We start from the raw sequence: 19,798 nt of genomic DNA, 5'->3' as shown, positions 1-19,798 counted from the left end.
GTGTTGTTTCCCATTCTGTTGGAATTTCTTCTTCTTCTTCCCAGACTCTTAATATCAGTCCATGTATTTGAGAATGCATGTCTTTTCCTTCATATTTAATTAGTTCTGCTGTAATTAGGTCCTCTCCAGATGCTTTGTGGTTCTTCATGGTTTTAATTATTTCTGATGTTTCACCCAGTGTGTGTGTTGGGGGGAGTGTTACTAAGGGATCTGGTCCTCCTTGAGACAGTTAATATTCTCCATTGCCTCCATCTTCCATTGAATTTAGGAGCTCTTCAAAGTATTCAGCCCATCTCTCAATACCCTGCTGCTTTTTGTGAAGAGCTCACCATTTCTATTCTCACAACTCTTCTTCAGCTTAAATTCGAATACCTCTTTCTGCTGTTTCTTTAATAGTATGTTTTATTGTTTTTCCCATTAGTCATTTATCTTATGACTTTCTTTTTTAGTTTTCCAATGTTGTTAGTTGTGTTTAGAAAGTGATTCTATATGTTTCTGTCAAAGGTGTGTCTTTTGTAATTCTTGACAATCATATTGACTTTTTTTTTCTTTGTTGATAGTATATAAACTTATTCTTTGTCTAAATGTAGTTTTTACTAGTAGGATGTTCATATCATTAGAATTTAAAAAAACAACTCTTGAGTTTAATTAATACATGTTTTTTTTTCGGGAGAGGCGGAATTGGGTAGGGGTAAAAATGCTCAACTTTATTTTAAAAAAAATAAATTTATCATTCATTAAATATTAAGAGTTCACAAATTGAAAATCCACTAAAACTGTGTAAGTTATGCATGTAGCTTTTAGATTTCAATTCTGGAAAAGATATTACAAATTGAACGGTATGATAAAATACATATTGCAAATTTTAGGTGCCATTTTCACTATTGTTATTACATTGTACCATTTTATTTTGAAAATTATTTATACGAGCCTTGTTTTTTCAAATGCATCATTTATAAACTAATTTTAGGTTATAATAGAAATAAATTATCCCTAAATAATGTCTATTCTCTAACTTTTATCATCCCTTTCTTATAAACTAAAGTTATAATTTTGTGTGTACTCTGTTGGCGAGATACTAATAATAATTTGCTAAAAATATTTTTTAATGGTAAGAATATATTTGTATGTACATAATTCAAAACAGGGTTATTATTGGTGTATCATACAATGGACACGAGTTGTAATTCGTAATGAGGTTTTCCGGATACCATAAATGAGAGAGTCGCCAGCAGGCATGATATGATCAATTAATAATATCCATTCTGCGTAGCCAAGGCTATACCAGCAAACAGTCTACTTAACACTTTCAAAAGATAAATGAATATTAACTATGCAATAATAATAACAACAGCATTAATCTATCTCCTCGCCTACCAGACGTGAAAAAGAAAAATAATACGATCACAACTGTCCTGCACATGATTTTTTTTTAATATAGAGATGAAATAGAGAGAGGTAATAGTGGGGTTAGTGATATATTTTCTGTATCTTGAAAACAATTAAAACTTGCCTTTTTATCTCAGTAGGTGGTAACTTTGGCCCTGCCTCTGAGTTTGTATAAAAAATCACCATTTTCATTATTATCATGCTTTTTAAAAAAGTTTTATTCGATACAAAAAGTCATTTACTTACCTTGATCATCTTTCATTTTAACAATTTCTTTAGTAGAATTGTTTCTATCTTCAAAGTCTTTTGCTAAATGAAAAGAAAAAGAACTTATTTCAATGTTTTTATCTAATTGAACAATTTTTCATTTTTTTTTTTTACAAATTACTTTTCTCTTTTAGATAATAAAAACTGTTCTAATTCAGTATAAACATAAGAATGACTTCACTTATCAATTGGATATAAAACAAAATATCTACCTTTTGTAGTAAAACATTATTTATAAATACAGTCACATAATTATATTACACCAGGACACGATCATTTCGGTTCCAGTAATAACATGCTAATCCACTTCTATCAACTTGCTCTCTGCCACAAGACGGCGTGTTATCATCGCCCATGATTTTGGTCGTCAACAAAACTTTTTGGATTTCTTAACCTTAAAAACAAATTCTCTCAACGACACAGAAACCAGGAATCCTAGACTATCTTGTTTTAAGAGAGAGAGAGAGAGAATGAGAGAGAGAGAGTGAGAGAGAGTGAGAGATGATAAGAAAGGAAAATAAACACTTAAACTTAAACGTTCAACTTGTGTTTGTTTTAAACAGAAAGTTATAGTTTTATAAATAAGTAGTCGATCGGCGGCATAGCATACGCCGCTATTTTGCAGCCCAATGCAACCTATGCGACCGCATTGGGCTCCGCACTTTCACAGGACCCGCGCTGATTCTAGGTGTATAAATTATTAAATTAAACCATATTACAACAAAACATATTTCCAGCGCCCTCCTGTCGATTTACCAGGAGCTCCTGGAAATCTCCCGAAATTACAAAATATAAGAAAAAGTCCTTAAAATAATCTGGTGAAAGAAGCTTTTCGCGCCTCAAACTAATGAAGAATTACTTGAGGTAATCAATTCTCAAAGATAGATTGAAACATTTGGTAATTCTTGCTATTGAGCGTGATCTATGTAGGAAACATAATTATTATGATATAGTGCATGACTTTGCTCGTAAAGTAATTCTGTACGTAGTAAAGAATGAATAAAATGCATAGACGAATTTATTTTCTAATTCAAACTCTTAAATTTCATTTATTGTCCGCTTCCCTACCCAAACTTAGCCACGCGAAATCCGTTTCGAATAGGGACCCACAATGCTTAAGTCCGGCCCTGCTATTTAGTGTTTATAAAACGTTTGTTTTTAAAATGTTTTACATGTTTCGAATGTTCCTCAGAGTTGAAGATAGTTTACTTTTTAGTTAAAACCTCCCGCAAGAGGAAGGGGGATGGGAGCGGGCAGGGTTTGACAGTCCAGCGCGCAGCCATCCATAGCGACGTGTGAATACCCACATGTTCTCCTCCCCCCCTCGTTATTTCGTGGGGTGGCTATCCGCAGAAATAAGAGAGTGATCTTTACAATACTTCTTGATTCTCGTCCAAACTCTTGAGGGAAGAAGAGAATTATATATATAGGTTATAACAAAACAAATTTCCCAAGTCCACCTGTCGATTTACCAGGAGCTCCTGGAAATCTCCCAAAATTACAAAATATACGAAAAGTCCTTAAAATATACGGAAATATATAGACACAAATTGTTATTTTGGGGTGTCATTCAATATGAAGTGAAAGAAGGAGAACTATATATATAGATAATGCATTTGATGTACATGACGTATTTACCTTGAGACTCTTGTATTTTGAGGCTGTTTTCAAGCTTTTTGCTCAACTCTTTTTGTTTTTCAAATAATTCTTCAAACTTGGTACTGACATCAAGCTGAAAAAAAAAGATTATCTTAAAATTGTTATAATGCTGGCTACCAGATAATTAACGCTAGTGAAAGACACTAAAGGACGATGCGATAATATACTACAATGTTCATGTTACATTTCCTTTATTCACCTTGTAAATTCATCGGATCAATACTTGGATAGAACTTTAACACGGATCTAAAAATCATTTCTTTTCTATACCTTTACCTTCCTATTTATTAAATTTGCTATCAATCTATCTTACTATCAAATAATTAATTAATCTCTATCTCTCTCTATCTCTCTCTATATTTTTCTTTCAATCTACCTATCTATGTATCTATCTATCTATGCATCTAAGTATGTATGTATGTATGTATGTATGTATGTATGCATGCATGTATGTATGTATGTATGTATGTGTGTATGTATGTATGTATGTATGTATGTATGTATGTATGTATGTATGTATGTATGTATGTATGTATGTATGTAATGTATGTATGTATGTATGTATGTAAGTATGTAAGTATGTATGTATGTATGTATGTATGTATGTATGTATATATGTATGTATGTATGTATGTGGTTTCAAAGGTTGTCATGGCCAGGGGTGTCAATGGGGTTAAGCTCCCATTGTCTATAAAGTACTCCTAATGGCATGCGTCTCAAATAGCCTCTGACAACTAAGTCCAGCACCTGGCCTGCTCGTGTGGCTTAGATATTAAGCCCGGCGAAACTGCTCTTACTAACAGGTGAAGGGGTGAAGGCGGATACCTGGCGCCACAAAACCGGGAGCTTCGGGCAGATGGAGCTCGTCAGCCTAGTAAGGCAGTTCATCTAGGAGAGTGGTACTCTGACTTCAAACCCCCGCTGCCTTGCGGTACTGTGGCTTCAGGAGACAACCTCGAGGAGAAATCAGGAGTGAAGCCCCTTAGGCGTTGGGAGTATCAGCTACGAAATTCCCTCCGGCAGCTTCTGCAACTGAGTTGGTGCCAAATGTAATGCGATGCGTTCCTTTGGATCACATCAGCAAGGTCGAGAGAGGGATCATGACGCATGGGCCACCCATGACCCCTTTATCCAAGGCCCAGGAATGCGCCTCGGAGAGGAAACTCTGGTGCTGCTGCAAAGCGGCTAAAACAACACGGGAGACAACAGTTACGGGTTATAAGTCCAACTTGATTGGCGTAATGTATGGACGCCACGGGTTGTCTCTGACGGTGGGAGAGGTCTTCGCGCCTCACTGATCAGCTACCGCCCGCCTCAACCTGGGCAGCCCCCAGTCAGTTAGGTGCTGATCCGACACAGCCTGCCTGCTCTAATGGGTGCTTAGAGCTTAGTTTAAAACGACAAGTAGGCTGGAAACTTGCACCAAGCAACAAAAGAAGAAAAATTAAACTGAAAAAGAAAATCCCTGTCATGCGACTGGCCACTTGGAATGTCAGGACAATGTGTCCTGGTCTCACTGATGATCTAAGGCAGATCGACGATGCAAGGAAGACGGCAGTTATAAACAATGAGCTAAAAAGGCTACATATTGACATTGCAGCCCTGCAAGAAACCCGACTGGCCGAAAACGGCATGCTCCGCGAGACTGACTACACTTTCTTTTGGAAAGGGAAAGCACAGGATGAGACTCGAATACATGGTGTGGGCTTTGCTGTCAAGAACAGTCTTCTTCCCATGATAGTCCCTCCAGCTGGTGGCTCAGAACGGCTACTAAGCATAAGTATGATGACAGCATCTGGAAAAGTCACTCTAATTAGTGCCTATGCCCCCACACTATGCTCGCTTCAGGAGGACAAAGACAAGTTCTATGAAGACCTCAAAGAAGCCATTGCAAACATTCCTCAAAAAGAACATATGATCCTTCTAGGTGACTTCAATGCCAGAGTAGGATCAGATCACACTACCTGGCCAGACTGTCTAGGGATTTTTGGAATCGGAAAGATGAATGAGAACGGACAAAGACTGCTTGAATTCTGCACATACCATAAGCTCTGCATTACCAACACATACTTCAGAACAAAACCACAGCACTGTGTCTCATGGAGGCACCCTAGGTCTGGGCACTGGCACCAGCTGGATATGATACTGACACGAAAAAAATAACATTGGAAATATACTGCTGACACGTAGCTACCAAAGCGCGGATTGTGATACTGATCATACTTTAGTGTCCTGCTGCCAACTAAGATCCACACTTCACAGGGAAAAAGAAAATCACGCCTGAATACTACTAGCACAAAAAATCCTGATCTTTGCACCAAATTTGAGAACAAATTAGAGAAAGCTTTTAAAAACTTCTCTGTGACTGAGGTAGAAAAAAGCTGGACGTTTATGCGTGATACAACCTACCAAACAGCATCACTGGTCTTTGGAAACAAAACCAAAAAAAGCGAAGACTGGTTTGAAGCTAGTCTACCAGAAATGGAAACTGCCACTACGAACAAGAGAGCAGCCATGCTAATCTACAAGAAGGATCCCACCCCAAGCAACTTAAAAAGGCTCAGAGCTGCACGTAACAATACCCAAAGAGTAGCGAGACAATGTGCTAACAAATACTGGCAGGAGCTATGCGAAGATATTCAATCTTGTGCCGACTGTGGTAACATAAGAGGACTATATGAGGGCATGAGAAAAGCCTTTGGACCTCACACCAGCAAGTGTGCTCCGCTCAAGTCAAAAGATGGCTCAATCATCAGTGATCGAGCGCTGCAAATGGAACGATGGGTAGAACACTATGCAGAACTCTATCAGATTGAAAACGCCATCTCACCAAATGCTGTTTCCAACTTCCCATCACTTCCAGTTTTGACGGAATTAGACGAAACGCCCTCAGTAAAGGAGCTGAGCATTGCCATTGACATGCTTGCACATGGGAAAACACCCGGAGGAGATGGCATTCCTGCTGAAGTAATTCAGGCTGGAAAACATGCCCTAATCAAACCACTCCATGAACTGCTAAGCTTGTGCTGGGAACAAGGAATGGTCCCCCAGGAATTGAAAGACTCCAACATTGTTACAATTTATAAAAATAAAGGCGACCGCTCTGATTGTAACAATTACAGAGGCATCTCACTGCTTAGCATAGTCGGAAAGGCTTTTGCTAGAGTATTACTAAAGCGATTACAGATCCTGGCAGATCGTGTTTATCCAGAGTCGCAGTGTGGCTTTAGGGCAGGTAGATCTACAACAGATATGATTTTCTCTCTTCGGCAGCTACAGGAGAAGAGCAGAGAACAAAAGCAGCCCCTCTTCATAGCTTTTATTGATTTGACCAAGGCCTTTGACCTTGTTAGCAGAAGCGGTCTGTTTGCTGTACTAGAGAGAATCGGCTGCCCAAATAAGTTAAGAAAACTAGTGTCAGCTTTTCACGAAAACATGCAGGGCACCGTTCAGTTTGAAAGTTCTTCCTCCAGGCCATTCTCCATTAAGAGCGGTGTAAAACAAGGATGTGTACTGGCCCCTACACTATTTGGCATCTTCTTCTCAGTCGTACTATCCAGTGCTTTTAAATCCCTGGAAGACGGAATATATATCCATAGCAGATCCGATGGAAGGCTCTTTAACCTGGCACGTCTTAAAGCCAAAACGAAAAGGCGTCGTATCTTGATAAGGGAGCTGCTGTTTGCCGATGACGCGGCACTCGTATCTCACTCACAAGGAGGTCTACAGAAGCTAGTGAACGCCTTAGCAGCTGCTTGTCAAGAATTTAGCCTTACTATAAGTCTCTCCAAGACCGAAATCCTGGCACAAGACGTCGCAGAAATACCTATAATACAAATTGGGAACCACACCCTTTCAGTGGTGCAGGAATTTACCTACTTGGGTTCAACAATTGTCAGTAAACTAGACTTAGACATCGAGCTGACAAAAAGGATAGGAAAAGCTACCACAGCATTGGCAAAACTCTCCAAGCGCGTCTGGGAAAATGGTAAATTGACCACAGCGACCAAAATCCTAGTCTACAACGCCTGTGTTGTGAGCACTCTCCTTTATGGCAGTGAAAGCTGGTCAACATACATGTACCAAGAGCACAGATTGAATAGTTTCCACTTGCGCTGCCTGAGACGCATAATGGGCATCTCTTGGAGGGACCATGTCTCCAATCAGGAAGTTTTGAGATTGGCCAATATGAACAGCATGTATGCTCTCCTGACACAAAGAAGATTACGCTGGCTCGGACATGTCACCCGCATGCCAGATGGTAGAATCCCGAAAGATATCTTATATGCTGAGCTTGTGGAAGGAGTCAGACCCAAGGGCCGCCCAAGACTAACATATAGAGATGTCTGCAAGCGAGACATGAGAGCCTCAGGCATCAGTGAAAGTATGTGGGAAAACATAGCCAAAGACCGGAGTGCATGGAGACAGACTGTGCATGCTGTGACAACCCTTGCTGAGAACAAAAGAATTGAAGCGGCTTTAATCAAGAGGGAAAAAAAGAAAGCTGCCCTGTCTGCTAGCCCTAAATCAGAGGCATACACATGTACGAATTGTGGCAAAGTCTGCCGTTCTAGAATTGGCTTGATTAGCCACACCAGATTCTGCCCCGTCTCAAGATTAAGCCAAAACCAGTGACTCACTTGGGCGCATCCATTGCCTTTCGAGACAAAAGGAGCCATATATTATATGTATGTATGTATGTATGTATCTATCCATCTATCTATCTATCTATCTATCTATCTATCTATATATCTATCTATCTATCTATCTATCTATCTATCTATCTATCTGTCTATCTATCTATCTATCTATCTATCTATCTATCTATCTATCTATCTATCTATCTATCTATCTATCTATCTATCTATCAATCTATTTATCTATCTATCTATCTTTTTATCTATCTATCTATCTATCTATCTATCTATCTATCTATCTATTTATATGCATTTTCTTTTTGCTACCAATGGTCGATAACTACAGGTTAATTCAATATATATATATATGTTTCTAGAAAAACAATGAAACAAACTTCTTTGTGTTCTTTATCTTTTTCTTGTTTCTTCTTCAGTTCTAGACAGAAAGTCTCCCATTGAGTTTGTTGCTGTGATATAAAACTACTTGCAGCTTGAAGTTCTGTCATAAACTCTACTCGAATTTCTTGAAATCGTTCATTAAATGTATTATGTGTTTCACTAATCTTTGAATTGTTCTCTTTCTCGAAATCATTAAACAGCTTTTGTATTGTATCTTCCTGTCTTTTAATAATTGTTTGTTGATCCTTTAGTTTTTGTTGGAGTTTCTTGAATTTTTCACTTTGTAAAGAGAAATTAGAATCAATCTCGTTTACTTTTTCTGTCAATTGCAGATAAACAGTATCTGAAATAAAATATTATTTTAAAAAATCTAAATTATTTTTTTAAAATGATATTTACAATTTCATATTATATTCACAAAACATGCTCTACAAAGAATATATAAAAACTATCTGTGCAACTTCGGTCAATATAAAGATACGTTTTAAAAAATCTCTATTTAATTTGTTAAATTTTTACCTTTTGAAGATAACGTTGAAATTTCTGTAACTGTTTTAGAACTGGCATCATCTTTATCCCCTTTTTCTACACTTAAAGCTGGTACATCTAACTCTTTAGTTTGTTCACCTAAGAAATAAACAGTTATTTCATTAACAAACATCAAGATTTCTTCTTCATTTGCTCTCTTTTTTTTTCTATATCACGGTTTTACTCTTTCTCTCTTTATTTTTATCTCTCTTTTTTCTCACCTTCTTTTTCTCTCTTTCTCTCTTTCTTATTCTCTCTCTTTTTCTTTTTCTCTCTTTCTTATTCTCTTTTTCTTTCTTTTTCTTTTTCTCTCTTTCTTTTTTTCTCTCCCTCTCTAATTATTTTCACTCTTTTAAAATGTAGAGTGTTATTTATTTGGTTCCCGGTGACCGGGGATGAAGTGACCGGGGATGAAGTGACCGGGGATGAAATGACCGGTCACCATTTATTTACATGACAGTCAGACAAAAAAATAAAAAGACACATTTCAAAGTTTATAATATATCATCCAATGTAAATTAGTTGAAAATCAAGAAGTAAATTAAAAAAAAAGTATTGTTAAAAAATAATACCTCCATTGTGAAGCTTTTCTAAAATGTCTCAGTCTATGTAGTTCTTGTAAATTCCTTATTAATGCAAATATTCTCAACAATGAGTTTTACTCAATTAAATTCTTTTTATAACAGTCCAGCTAATGGTTTCTACATAAGAATGTGTGCACAATATACATGAACGTCTTTTCTATCTCACTTTACTAAATACCAAGAAACATTTGAGACGATTGTGGTAATCTCCGCTGATGTCGCTTAATAAAAAGAAAAAATAAATTCCTCAGCAGAGCGCTATGGTCCAATCTCCTTTGTGGACCAGTGGGGAGAGGGGGTATCTAGGAGGTATCCGTGCTGCCTTTAAGCACTCTACCCGAATCGGGTGTCAAACCTCGAGCCCTTTTCTAGGTAGCTAAGCCAAGTTCAAGCGCACTTGGCCTCTCAACCACGCTTCCCACAAATATATATAAAACTTGGTGAAATCTGGACGACTTTAACGACTTTTCCAGATATTGGATACTTGATATATAACTATGGGTATATATTGGGGTTCCAGAGTGATAAAGAGAGAGAGAGAGGTAAAATACACGGGCTAAAAGGTATGCTAGGTTTAAAATGTGGTCATTTATTAAAAATAAAAAAATAAAAAATACAAATTCCGGCTATAATAAACAATATGAGGCCTAGGATGAAACCAGCCGCTGTGTAGAGCTAATAAAGTATACGTTTTACAAATGTAAGATATATGTAACGCTATTTTCAGAAAAAAAAAACCCGCTACATGGTTTATTGAAACATTGAACTAATACAGTTTTATGAATAATCTCAAAACTTACTTGTTACAGATGTGCAACGTTTTAAAATTTCGGAAGTTTTCTCTGTAATGAATTGTTTCATTTCCACAAAAGTTGATGTTTCTTTTTCCTCAATCCACAATTCACCTTTTTTCTTGACCTGAATAAATATACGTTAAAATGCTTAATGTGTAATGTTTATGTAAATAGACTTAGTGACCTAGTGACCTAGTACTTTGTATCACGAGAATGTAAAATTCTGACTTCAGTTTTTGGTACATAGACCAAACTTCTTTTGTTTCATGAAAATACTTTTTTTTTTTTTTACATCAAAATCTGAGATCCTTTTATCTTGAAAGGCAAACAGAATATTCACCATTTTGTACACCCCTTCCCCATGGTCTTGAACCTGAGGACACGTCATGCCCTTTTACCAGGTGTTCTTAACACCTGAATAGCGAGTAAGTGGGAGAAGCTGACCTTCACTTGATGTCACATTGTCAGTCATATGCTGTCCTTTCCAATCCCTATTTTCGGCCAAGTCTCAAACATTTCAGTCTCTAGCAATCGCTCTATTCGCGAAAGAACATTGAGGGCCATTCATTCCAAGACTCTATTCGTTGTGCTTCCTTGTTATTATTCTATTCGCTTGGACTTCGGGTAAAATTTATGTTCATTTCTGTATCTTTATAATTTCGATTAAATTCGTTTCATTTATATTTAATATGTGCATATTGCGTATTTCTCACTCTCGAATCTACAGAATATATTAATTTCATGTATTTATAATTATATATTGCATTAACTTACATATTTTTACTTCTATTTTTACTTCTATTTTGTTCAATTTTTCATAAACGCAATCTTTTATGTATTTGGACATTGCATTTTCTTTCAATTATCTCGGCTGATCGCTGTTTTTTTTAACGCATTGACTCTGCGCTTAGAAATTAATCACAAATAAATTTCCCTTTTCCATTTTCTTTATACCAGAGTTGCGCCCCTTGACTAGGCACTCTATACTTTTATTTTTTTTAATGCGCATTCCATTGTTCATGGTCATCGGCCGTATGTAAATAATGATGTCATGGTTGCTGACCACTATGCATTGTTCATTGCCTTCGGCAGTATATCAATACCTCGACGTGGTCGCTGACCACTTATCTATTGATCATGGCCATCGGCCGTATGTAAATGTCGTGGTAGCTGACAACTATGCATTGTCAAGTTTATGTTTATCTACTGCTGTGTTATGATAATTGTACATGTCTTGATTTGATAACATTGACCTGCATTATTTTTATGTGTCAATCGAAACATGTGTGATTCTCTGATTAACGGTTAGGCCTAAGGAGAACACGAAGCCCTTGGCTTTAATCTTTAATAAATATATTAAGCTCTATTTTTAGCGGCCTCTGTAAGAGGAAAAGCCGCTATTAGGTTTGTGCAAAATGTACATCTGTCTGTCTGTCCAATTTGTCACACTCAAATCTCGAAAACTAGAAGAAAATTGAAAAATATTATTTTACCATGCGATGCGGCTTGAAAAGTTTAGATGCAACGGCTACTTTTGGTTTTCTAAAAGCAAACCGTTTAGTTTATAAAATTAATTACGCAAGCGATTTTTTCATAAAAATACACCAATTCTAAAACAATTACGTAAATGTAAGGGAGGTAATGTTACAATATTTTAACAAAGAAAGACAATGTTGTGTAATTTCAGTATCATTAGGTCAAATCTATATTATAAAGTAGAATGTGTGGTGTATGTATGTATGTATGGATGTATGTTACTTATAGACATCAAAACCGCTTAACCAATCTTGATAAAACTAGGCAGGAATGTTCCTTGGGTACCAACTTAGACCGTAGTGTATGTATTGTAGCCCTAAAACAAACTTAAGACCCTCAAAAAAAATAAAGTTGTCCGACTCTATTACAGCTATAGTATTTTATGGATCTAGGCCATGTATACAATGTTGACATGAGAAAAGATAGAAAGGATTTAGACCTAGATCTAATTTTAAGAAATACACTTTGCGCAGATAGTTTTTTACTTTGACACATGAAAAGACAAAAGAAGATCCATTGATTTCATTATATAATAAAATTAACCTTCAATTTTGTGTTTCAAAAGCATTTTTTACATTAATTAGTTCCTTATATCTGTGATTACAGATTTCCTGACGAACATTCTTTCATTAGACAATTCCGTAATGAATCGCGTACTAAATATTAATTCGTTTAATTGTTTACTTTATAATCCCATCCCTAGATCTAAAACTCTAATTCAACTCTAAGATGATAAAACTTCTCTTCGCACAGATAGTTTTATACTTTAACACATAAACATATTAATTAAAGTCCATTCATTTCATATTTTGATCAAATAAACATTCAAATTTGGTTTTCTAAAGCTACATTCAATCAAGAAAGCTGCGAAGCCGAGTTGAGATATGAAGAGATCTATATTCATTCATGAATCGCGTACTAAAAATTATTTCGTTTAATTGTTCACTTTATAATCCCATTCATTTAACAAAGCTATCGCTCTTTTCGTTTTTAATAGATAAGAATGTATCGACTTCGGGTAAACCCATTTTCGCAAAACTAATTTTATTTTCGTAGCGAAAGAGAAAAAACTTGAAAGGATCATTAGCTAAGTTTAACATACATTTAAATCCAATCCACTAGATTATTCAAAAGCATTTTTACATAAATTAGTTCCTGATATCTGTGACTACAGATTTCCTGGCGAACATTCTTTCATTAGACATTACCAAATGGTTACACATTAACACATCTCTCTACTGAGTCTATTCCTAGGCCTAGGTCTAAAACTCTTATTGAACTCTAAGATGATAAAACTTCTTTTCGCAAAGATAGTTTTATGCTTTAACACATAAACATACTAATTATTGTCCATTCATTTCATATTTTAATCAAATTAACATTCAAATTTGTTTTTCTAAAGCATTTTTAATACATTTGTTCGCTGTTCGCTAAAGTTGCGTAGCCGTGTTGAGATAGGCCTGAATTCATTCATGAAAAAAGTTCACGCACGCGCAGCACAGAATGATCTCTATAAAAGCCAATTTTTAACTCTAGATTAGTGTAGATTTAGATCTATGTCTACCTCAAGATCTACTTTATACTTTATACACATGAACATACAAAATTTAGTCTATTCATCTCAAATTTTAATCAAATATATGTAGGCCTACAAGCAAATGTTTTAATTTGAAAAAAAAATGGATTTAAGCCTATTAGCTATTTTGATTTGATAGCTTCATTCACACTATTTTTACATTGACACATTCGCTTTACGTATTACATTATTATTTCGTTTAATTGTTTACAAAACACTCTCAGTGACTTAATCGACAGTAATGCGGAAATAAAGACCCGTGGGTCGCGGGTAACATATGTCTAGTATATTTATAAAATGTACAATAAATGTTCACAATTATAAATATTAGTTAAAGGTGTTTTTTCTAGTCAAGTAGCTGCTAAAATTAAAAGAAAACATTTAAGAATTCACTTTGTATGTAAATATCACGCACATTTTTTAAAATGGATTTTTTATGTGCAGTAGCGTGACAAGCAGTGACGAGACATGGTACCATGCAGTTCCCTGAAGATTTTTTTAAAATAATCAGATTTTATTTACTTTTTGTTTAATGCCCCCTAAGACGCTTTTTGTGCGTTTTGTCTGTTGCTCTGTCTGTCCGTCACATTTAGATAAAAAAAAAACAACAACAACACTAAAGACTATTGAAAACTGATTTAACCTTTAATGTTCCTTCCAATATATTGCAATAGTTTTCAGTATCTATACTAGATTGTTCCGGATATTTTTGTAAAAAGCAAATCAATGCCAACAAATGTTTGTTTGCTCTTCAAACTTATATTATATTTGAATTCCGTACTTAAATGTTGTAAAAACACATGCTCAATCATATGTTGTTCCGGTTTTTTTAAATACATATAAATGCTAAATGAAAATCTCTATACTAACTTATATTTCATTAAGCATGAAATGGTTCCGGATATTGTTGTATAAAAAAAAATGTCAAATGATTATTTGAAATAACATCATTGACTTACATTACCCTTTTATTCTTGGCCCATAAGTCACTATAGTTTAATAAGCGATATCGATATTTCTAGTTTACCTTTGGGTCGACAAATGTTTTTCGCACCTCCGGCAGATCAGGAACAGTTACCGAGTGGAAAGCCTCTGAAGGAGAGAGCGTGGCTCTTTTCAGGGGGGGGGGGGACAGTCCTAGTGCTGTCTGCATAAAGGATATCCTTTTGAGTCGGCCCCTACCCACTCAGTCGTCGACTAGGCGTCTTAGTGGGTTACTGTTCTCCAGCCGTTTGTATTTTTCGTATGCCAACAAAATAGTTCGTTCCCTACGCAGAGCCAGAGAATAATATCTGTCATGATCTCGCAAGCGGCACTAGGAGTTGTGTGAAATGTACCACAGATTAGCCGTATTGCTTGGTTCTGCACTGAGTCTAAAGAGACGCTAGAGATGTTTGCGAGGCGTAAACCTGTGCTAAGTGAATGCACTCTATTTGTGACCTTACTATGTAGAGCGTCCTCAGCACGCTTGCTTGGCGGCCCACTTCGTCGTAGCCATTCGCTTTATGACGTTCAATATTGCTGAGGATTTTTGTCGTACACGGTCAGACATAACCAGCTTAGGGTCCAAGGTAACTCTCAACTACCTGGGTCGTGGGTACGATTGGAGCGTGTTCCCATCAATTTTTAGATTTATGGCTTCTTGGTGGATGTCTTTTCCCAAAGTGAATAGGGTCTGGACCGTTTTTGAGCAGTTTATTTCCATTTTCCTCATTCGGGTGTAGCATGAAATCGTGACGAGTAATCGTTTGATTTCCGCCGTGAGAGCTGCGGCGGATCTTCCGGTCTGCCAGATTTGTAGGTCGTCAGCGAAGAGCAGAGATCGACATATTAATCGTTCTGTACGATCGTTCATATAAACTAAGAAAATCGTACACGATAATGATGAGCCCTGCGGTAAACCTTGCTCAAGTGTCGCTAACGAAGACCATCCTCCGCTCACGGTTTCAATGGCTAAACGTCCAGGACGTCCAGCCCAATGTGTGGGAGCCTGTGCATTTAATTGAACAGAGTGCGCCGGTACGATAGGCGCGTTCAGTATGCGTCGTGGGATTTCGATTTTTTTTTCCGGAGACAACGGCATTGCAGTAAGGCGCCACACCGACGGTGGGCTTTCGGGCGCTGAGAATAACGGTTCCTGACAACCTCTCACTAAAGGACCAGATTAATCTACAGCACTAAAGCAAAAGGATTAGTATCTGAGATGACAACAGCTAAACGCAGGAACACTAGAACTAAGTCTTATAAACATTAGGGCACTCATATTGGTCCTATCGGCAGTCGATACGATGATTTCATTTTATTAATTTTGTAAAGGATTAGGATGTAGCATTCTTCTTCCCACCAGTGTTCTCCCTTCCCTTTTTACATTTAATTGCATTAAATATTTGTATCTTTCGAACTTAAGTAATTCTTTTCTTTATTGTACGCTATCTGTGTGTTCTGTTTCACAAATTGTAATGTGCACTGATCTATGGTGTCGTTACCAAAACAAAATTATTTTAATTATTAATTCATTTTTAATGAGGCATCCCATCGGCGCATGACGACATCTACGTATTAAGTACTCTACATAAAGGAACATATTTTTTCTCATTACAGAATCCAACAAATCCTTATTTTATAAAGATTCCTTTTATTGTGATTAATTATATTAATTAGTGGAATAAGTGAGGGCTTTTATTAATTTCTCGTCTCCAGATATACAGAATACAGTCCATACTTTTTTAAAATTTTAAACGAACTAAGAAGTAATTCCGAAAAATGTTTTGAAATTTAATTACATTATAATTATTATATAATTAATTATAACTATGATAAAATTATATATACCTCGTGTTTCTGTAAAAATATTTCGTTAATTGTCTATCAATTTTTGACTTATACGCAGCAATAATTTTCTACTTGTGTAACTAAAAAAACCTCAGATCCTTCTTTAACTTAAAATATATCTTCACTCTGGAATTTATGATATAACTTAGTGTGACCTAGAAATAGGATAGGTCATAAGACCAGTGACCTGTACTGTACTGGTAAGTTAGTCCAGTGGTACTTTGTGGTCCCAATTATATTATCTAGGCTAATAACTATAGCCTCTAGATGTATAAAACTACCGAGACAAACAAATAATAATTCTGAGATTTCAGTTGCAACAAAAAAAAAGGAGTTTATTTACAAACAAAAGGAAAAGATCATGAAAAATATAAATGGCAATAAAGGCTCACCAAAAGAAAATGACATAATGAAACTAAGCAAAGTAGCAAGACAGTTTCCGGTCAATATAATGAAAGGACCACCATCATAGAGGCACAATAATGTCTTATGCCGAAAAACCAAAAAGATGGTTTACAATAATATCATACATGAATTAAAAATGAAATGACGTCATTCATGAGACATTTTGTGTCAAAAACCAAAGCGAGGGCTTACATTAGTTTACAATAATATCATACATGCATTAACAATGAAATGACGTCATTTATGAGACACACTACTGTCTCGTATCTAAACAAAATATGTCTTTCAAAAAAAAACATACAGAAGAGGATAAGAGACTAAGTAGACCTATACCATTTACATAAATCAATTTAGTACTAACAAATTGATAAAGTCTACTTAGCTCATTATCGAAATACTCTTCCCACAACAGTGGCACACTCCTCTTGAGTAACACAACAAATAGTACAACACAAGTATGAGTTAAACAGTATATAGATCTAATTCAAAATACACTGGTCAGTTGAAAGACTCAAGAGAGAGTGGCAATTGTAAACAATTGACAGGGACTTAAATCAAGTAATAAAGGGGGCTAACTGTAATAAAAAAAATAAAGGTAGCCACCCTAATTGTCCCTCTTGTCACACTTAGTATCAATATATTTTAACACCTGTAAAATACTAGAATTACCAAGTTCTATATTCAGCTTTCAAAAGGTCTCGTGATTACTTTGTCCAATCTCTGATGTTAAAATTAGGACAGTGGACCATATTCCATAGTACATGATTAGTCACAAAATTCAGCTTTCTAGAACTCTACGATTTTTTTCACGGCGAATTATGCTGCTTACCACACATGTGCTGGAATTTTATATGACCGATTAATCAATGATTGAACTAGTTTGAACATCACTGCCTCCACTACATCTTTTTCAATATTCAGAATTACTAATGGACAATCACAAAAGAAATTACAAGTTGTTCATCTGACAAAGTCCTTCATTTAATTTAGAACCATTGTAAAACGCAGTCTTTACATTTAGTTGCTTTTGTAATATTGCAATGAATTGCATTTTAAAATAAAGCTCCACTAAATATTTTCCCACTGCCATTAGTAATATATCTATTGACTCTATATTATAATGTTTACAGTTGCATATAAATATAGTTGTATATGTATATAGTTGCAGGTTTAGATGGAACTATATCTTATCTTATATAATAAAGACGTTACTTCAAAAAAGAAGATGATTACATCCTACGCGTCATGCATTTAGTCATGCATATTAACCAATGACTTAAATTCAGCCAACTATAGTATCGTATAAGTTGTATGTTTCAAGTAGATTAGTAGATTATAACACATTGAAACAGCTAACGTTAGAAGCTTATAGAAGTGGTTGAATTAAAATAAAAATAAATTAATTAATTAATGACACTTTGTACTTACCAAGTCAACATCTTCTAAAACATGGCTGAGCAATTCTTTGATTTCCTCTAAGCTGTGTAGTTTTAGTCCAATCTCTACCAACTCTAAGTAAGGTCTCATTTTATAAATACACTTTGAATAGTAAAGTTATACTTACAAAGTTTATACTAAATAAAGTTTTATTCTCTTATTTATTATTAGTTTTAAAATTAATATTTTACTAAAGACACTAAAATAATATTTTTGAACTTTTAAAAACGTGACAGGTAATATCGGAATTTCCCAATTCGTTTGCTTGGTTAGGGTCTCATGTTCCACATTCTAGCATTCTTTAGAACACAATAGTGTATCATAGTTCTATTTTGACTATGACATTAAAAACAATAAAAATTTGCCTTTTAAAAATATTTTTTTTTTGTCTTTAGTGCATGTGTAAAAAAATTCTTTATGTAACATTTTTATTTCATAAGACTTAGCAAAATCAACCTAATAATTCACAATGATGAATTTTTGAATGGATCCCAGGGCAAATATCCTTTTTGGAAAATAAGAAAGAACGGCAGAATCTTAATGTCGGCGTCGTCTCTGAAACGAGAAACCCTAATAAAATATAACAGTGTTAAGAATGGGCGTAGCCAGGATTGTTTTTTGGTTTGGGGGTTGAATGCACACAAACACACACGCACATATGTATTAATATGCGTGTTTGTGTGTGTGCAAATGTATTTCTCTATGTACACTACACCCAGACCATTCATCTTTCGGACTACTTTTGTACACTAGAAAAAGGCTTTTTCGGAAAGTAGATACCTCTCCTTTGCCAGCTAGGGGGCCATGGAAGGTGTTAAGAGTTTCCTCCGCGAATTCGGCGTGGAACCCGGCGCCATGCATTATTTCATGTATTTAAAATTTAGAAAAAATACATACACTGAGATGTATACAGCGCAATATCCTGCTACTCTTCTACTAAAAGATTGTAAGTTAAATATCAAATCTACTATTCGCTGAACTTTATTAATATTCCAGCGACTTGAAATCTCGTACATTTACTTTATTAAGGGTTTCAAAAACTGGCAGAAAAACAGATCAAGGTGTTAAGTATTTTTAGGCGGCTGGGGGACATTTTTTTTTGTTTTAGTTTGTTGGGTGGAGGAACCCTTTTTGGTTGTTCTCAAGCAATTAAATGATTGTAGCTTTGGTGTTCTTTTATTAGAAAGGGAAATTAACCTCAAAGTCTTAAAACATTTAAACTTTAAACTCAAAATTTTCAGCTTAAAGCTACCGTGGCTAAGCTCCCATTATTTGTTGACTGTATTTTGTTTGTTTGTAGAGGGATTTTAAAACTCAAAACCCTCATTGGCTAATCACAAAAAATTGGTGATTAGTTTTTTTTTTTTATAAAGCCTCTTGAGAGGGATTTAAACTCAAAACCCTTTTGTCTAAAATCATGGAGATTGTAGTTTGATTTATTTTATTTTTATTGAATTTTTAAAAACTTTAAACTCTCCACCCACAATAGGGTTTTTCAAATCAAAAACCTTTATAGGACTTTGAAAGCTCAAAACCATCTGGAGGGATGTTTTAAAATCAAAACCCTTTGACTGAGGTATAGATTTAGGGTTTAAAGGTCCAACTTATTCCACCTCAGACAGACATTAATACAACAACACAACATAAACAACACTTTGTGTGGCAGTGGGGACAGCTGACAAAACCAGCACACTATATTGCCTTGGCACAGACTGCAAAAGAGCCTACAGCTCAGCAGCAAAGATATGGATAGAG

At 35.5% G+C, this 19,798-nt stretch overlaps 1 protein-coding gene across 1 annotated transcript in view; it reads right to left on the bottom strand.

Moving 5' to 3' along the window:
• Window positions 1-18,285, bottom strand: part of LOC106068250 (uncharacterized) — a 33,261-nt gene extending 14,976 nt beyond the window's left edge. The window contains exons 1-6 of the mRNA XM_056040984.1: window positions 18,035-18,285; window positions 10,264-10,381; window positions 8,871-8,978; window positions 8,348-8,694; window positions 3,295-3,388; window positions 1,636-1,698 (exon numbers count right to left, since the gene is read on the bottom strand). Of these exons, the coding sequence (XP_055896959.1) occupies window positions 1,636-1,698; window positions 3,295-3,388; window positions 8,348-8,694; window positions 8,871-8,978; window positions 10,264-10,381; window positions 18,035-18,133 (829 nt within the window). The 5' untranslated portion in view covers window positions 18,134-18,285. The remainder of the gene's footprint in view (window positions 1-1,635; window positions 1,699-3,294; window positions 3,389-8,347; window positions 8,695-8,870; window positions 8,979-10,263; window positions 10,382-18,034) is intronic.
• Between the last annotated feature and the right edge of the window lie 1,513 nt (window positions 18,286-19,798).

This window comes from Biomphalaria glabrata, chromosome 9, assembly GCF_947242115.1.
Source record: "Biomphalaria glabrata chromosome 9, xgBioGlab47.1, whole genome shotgun sequence".
In the NCBI taxonomy this organism is placed as follows: domain Eukaryota; kingdom Metazoa; phylum Mollusca; class Gastropoda; family Planorbidae; genus Biomphalaria; species Biomphalaria glabrata.
This window is presented reverse-complemented; position numbering and strand designations above follow the sequence as displayed.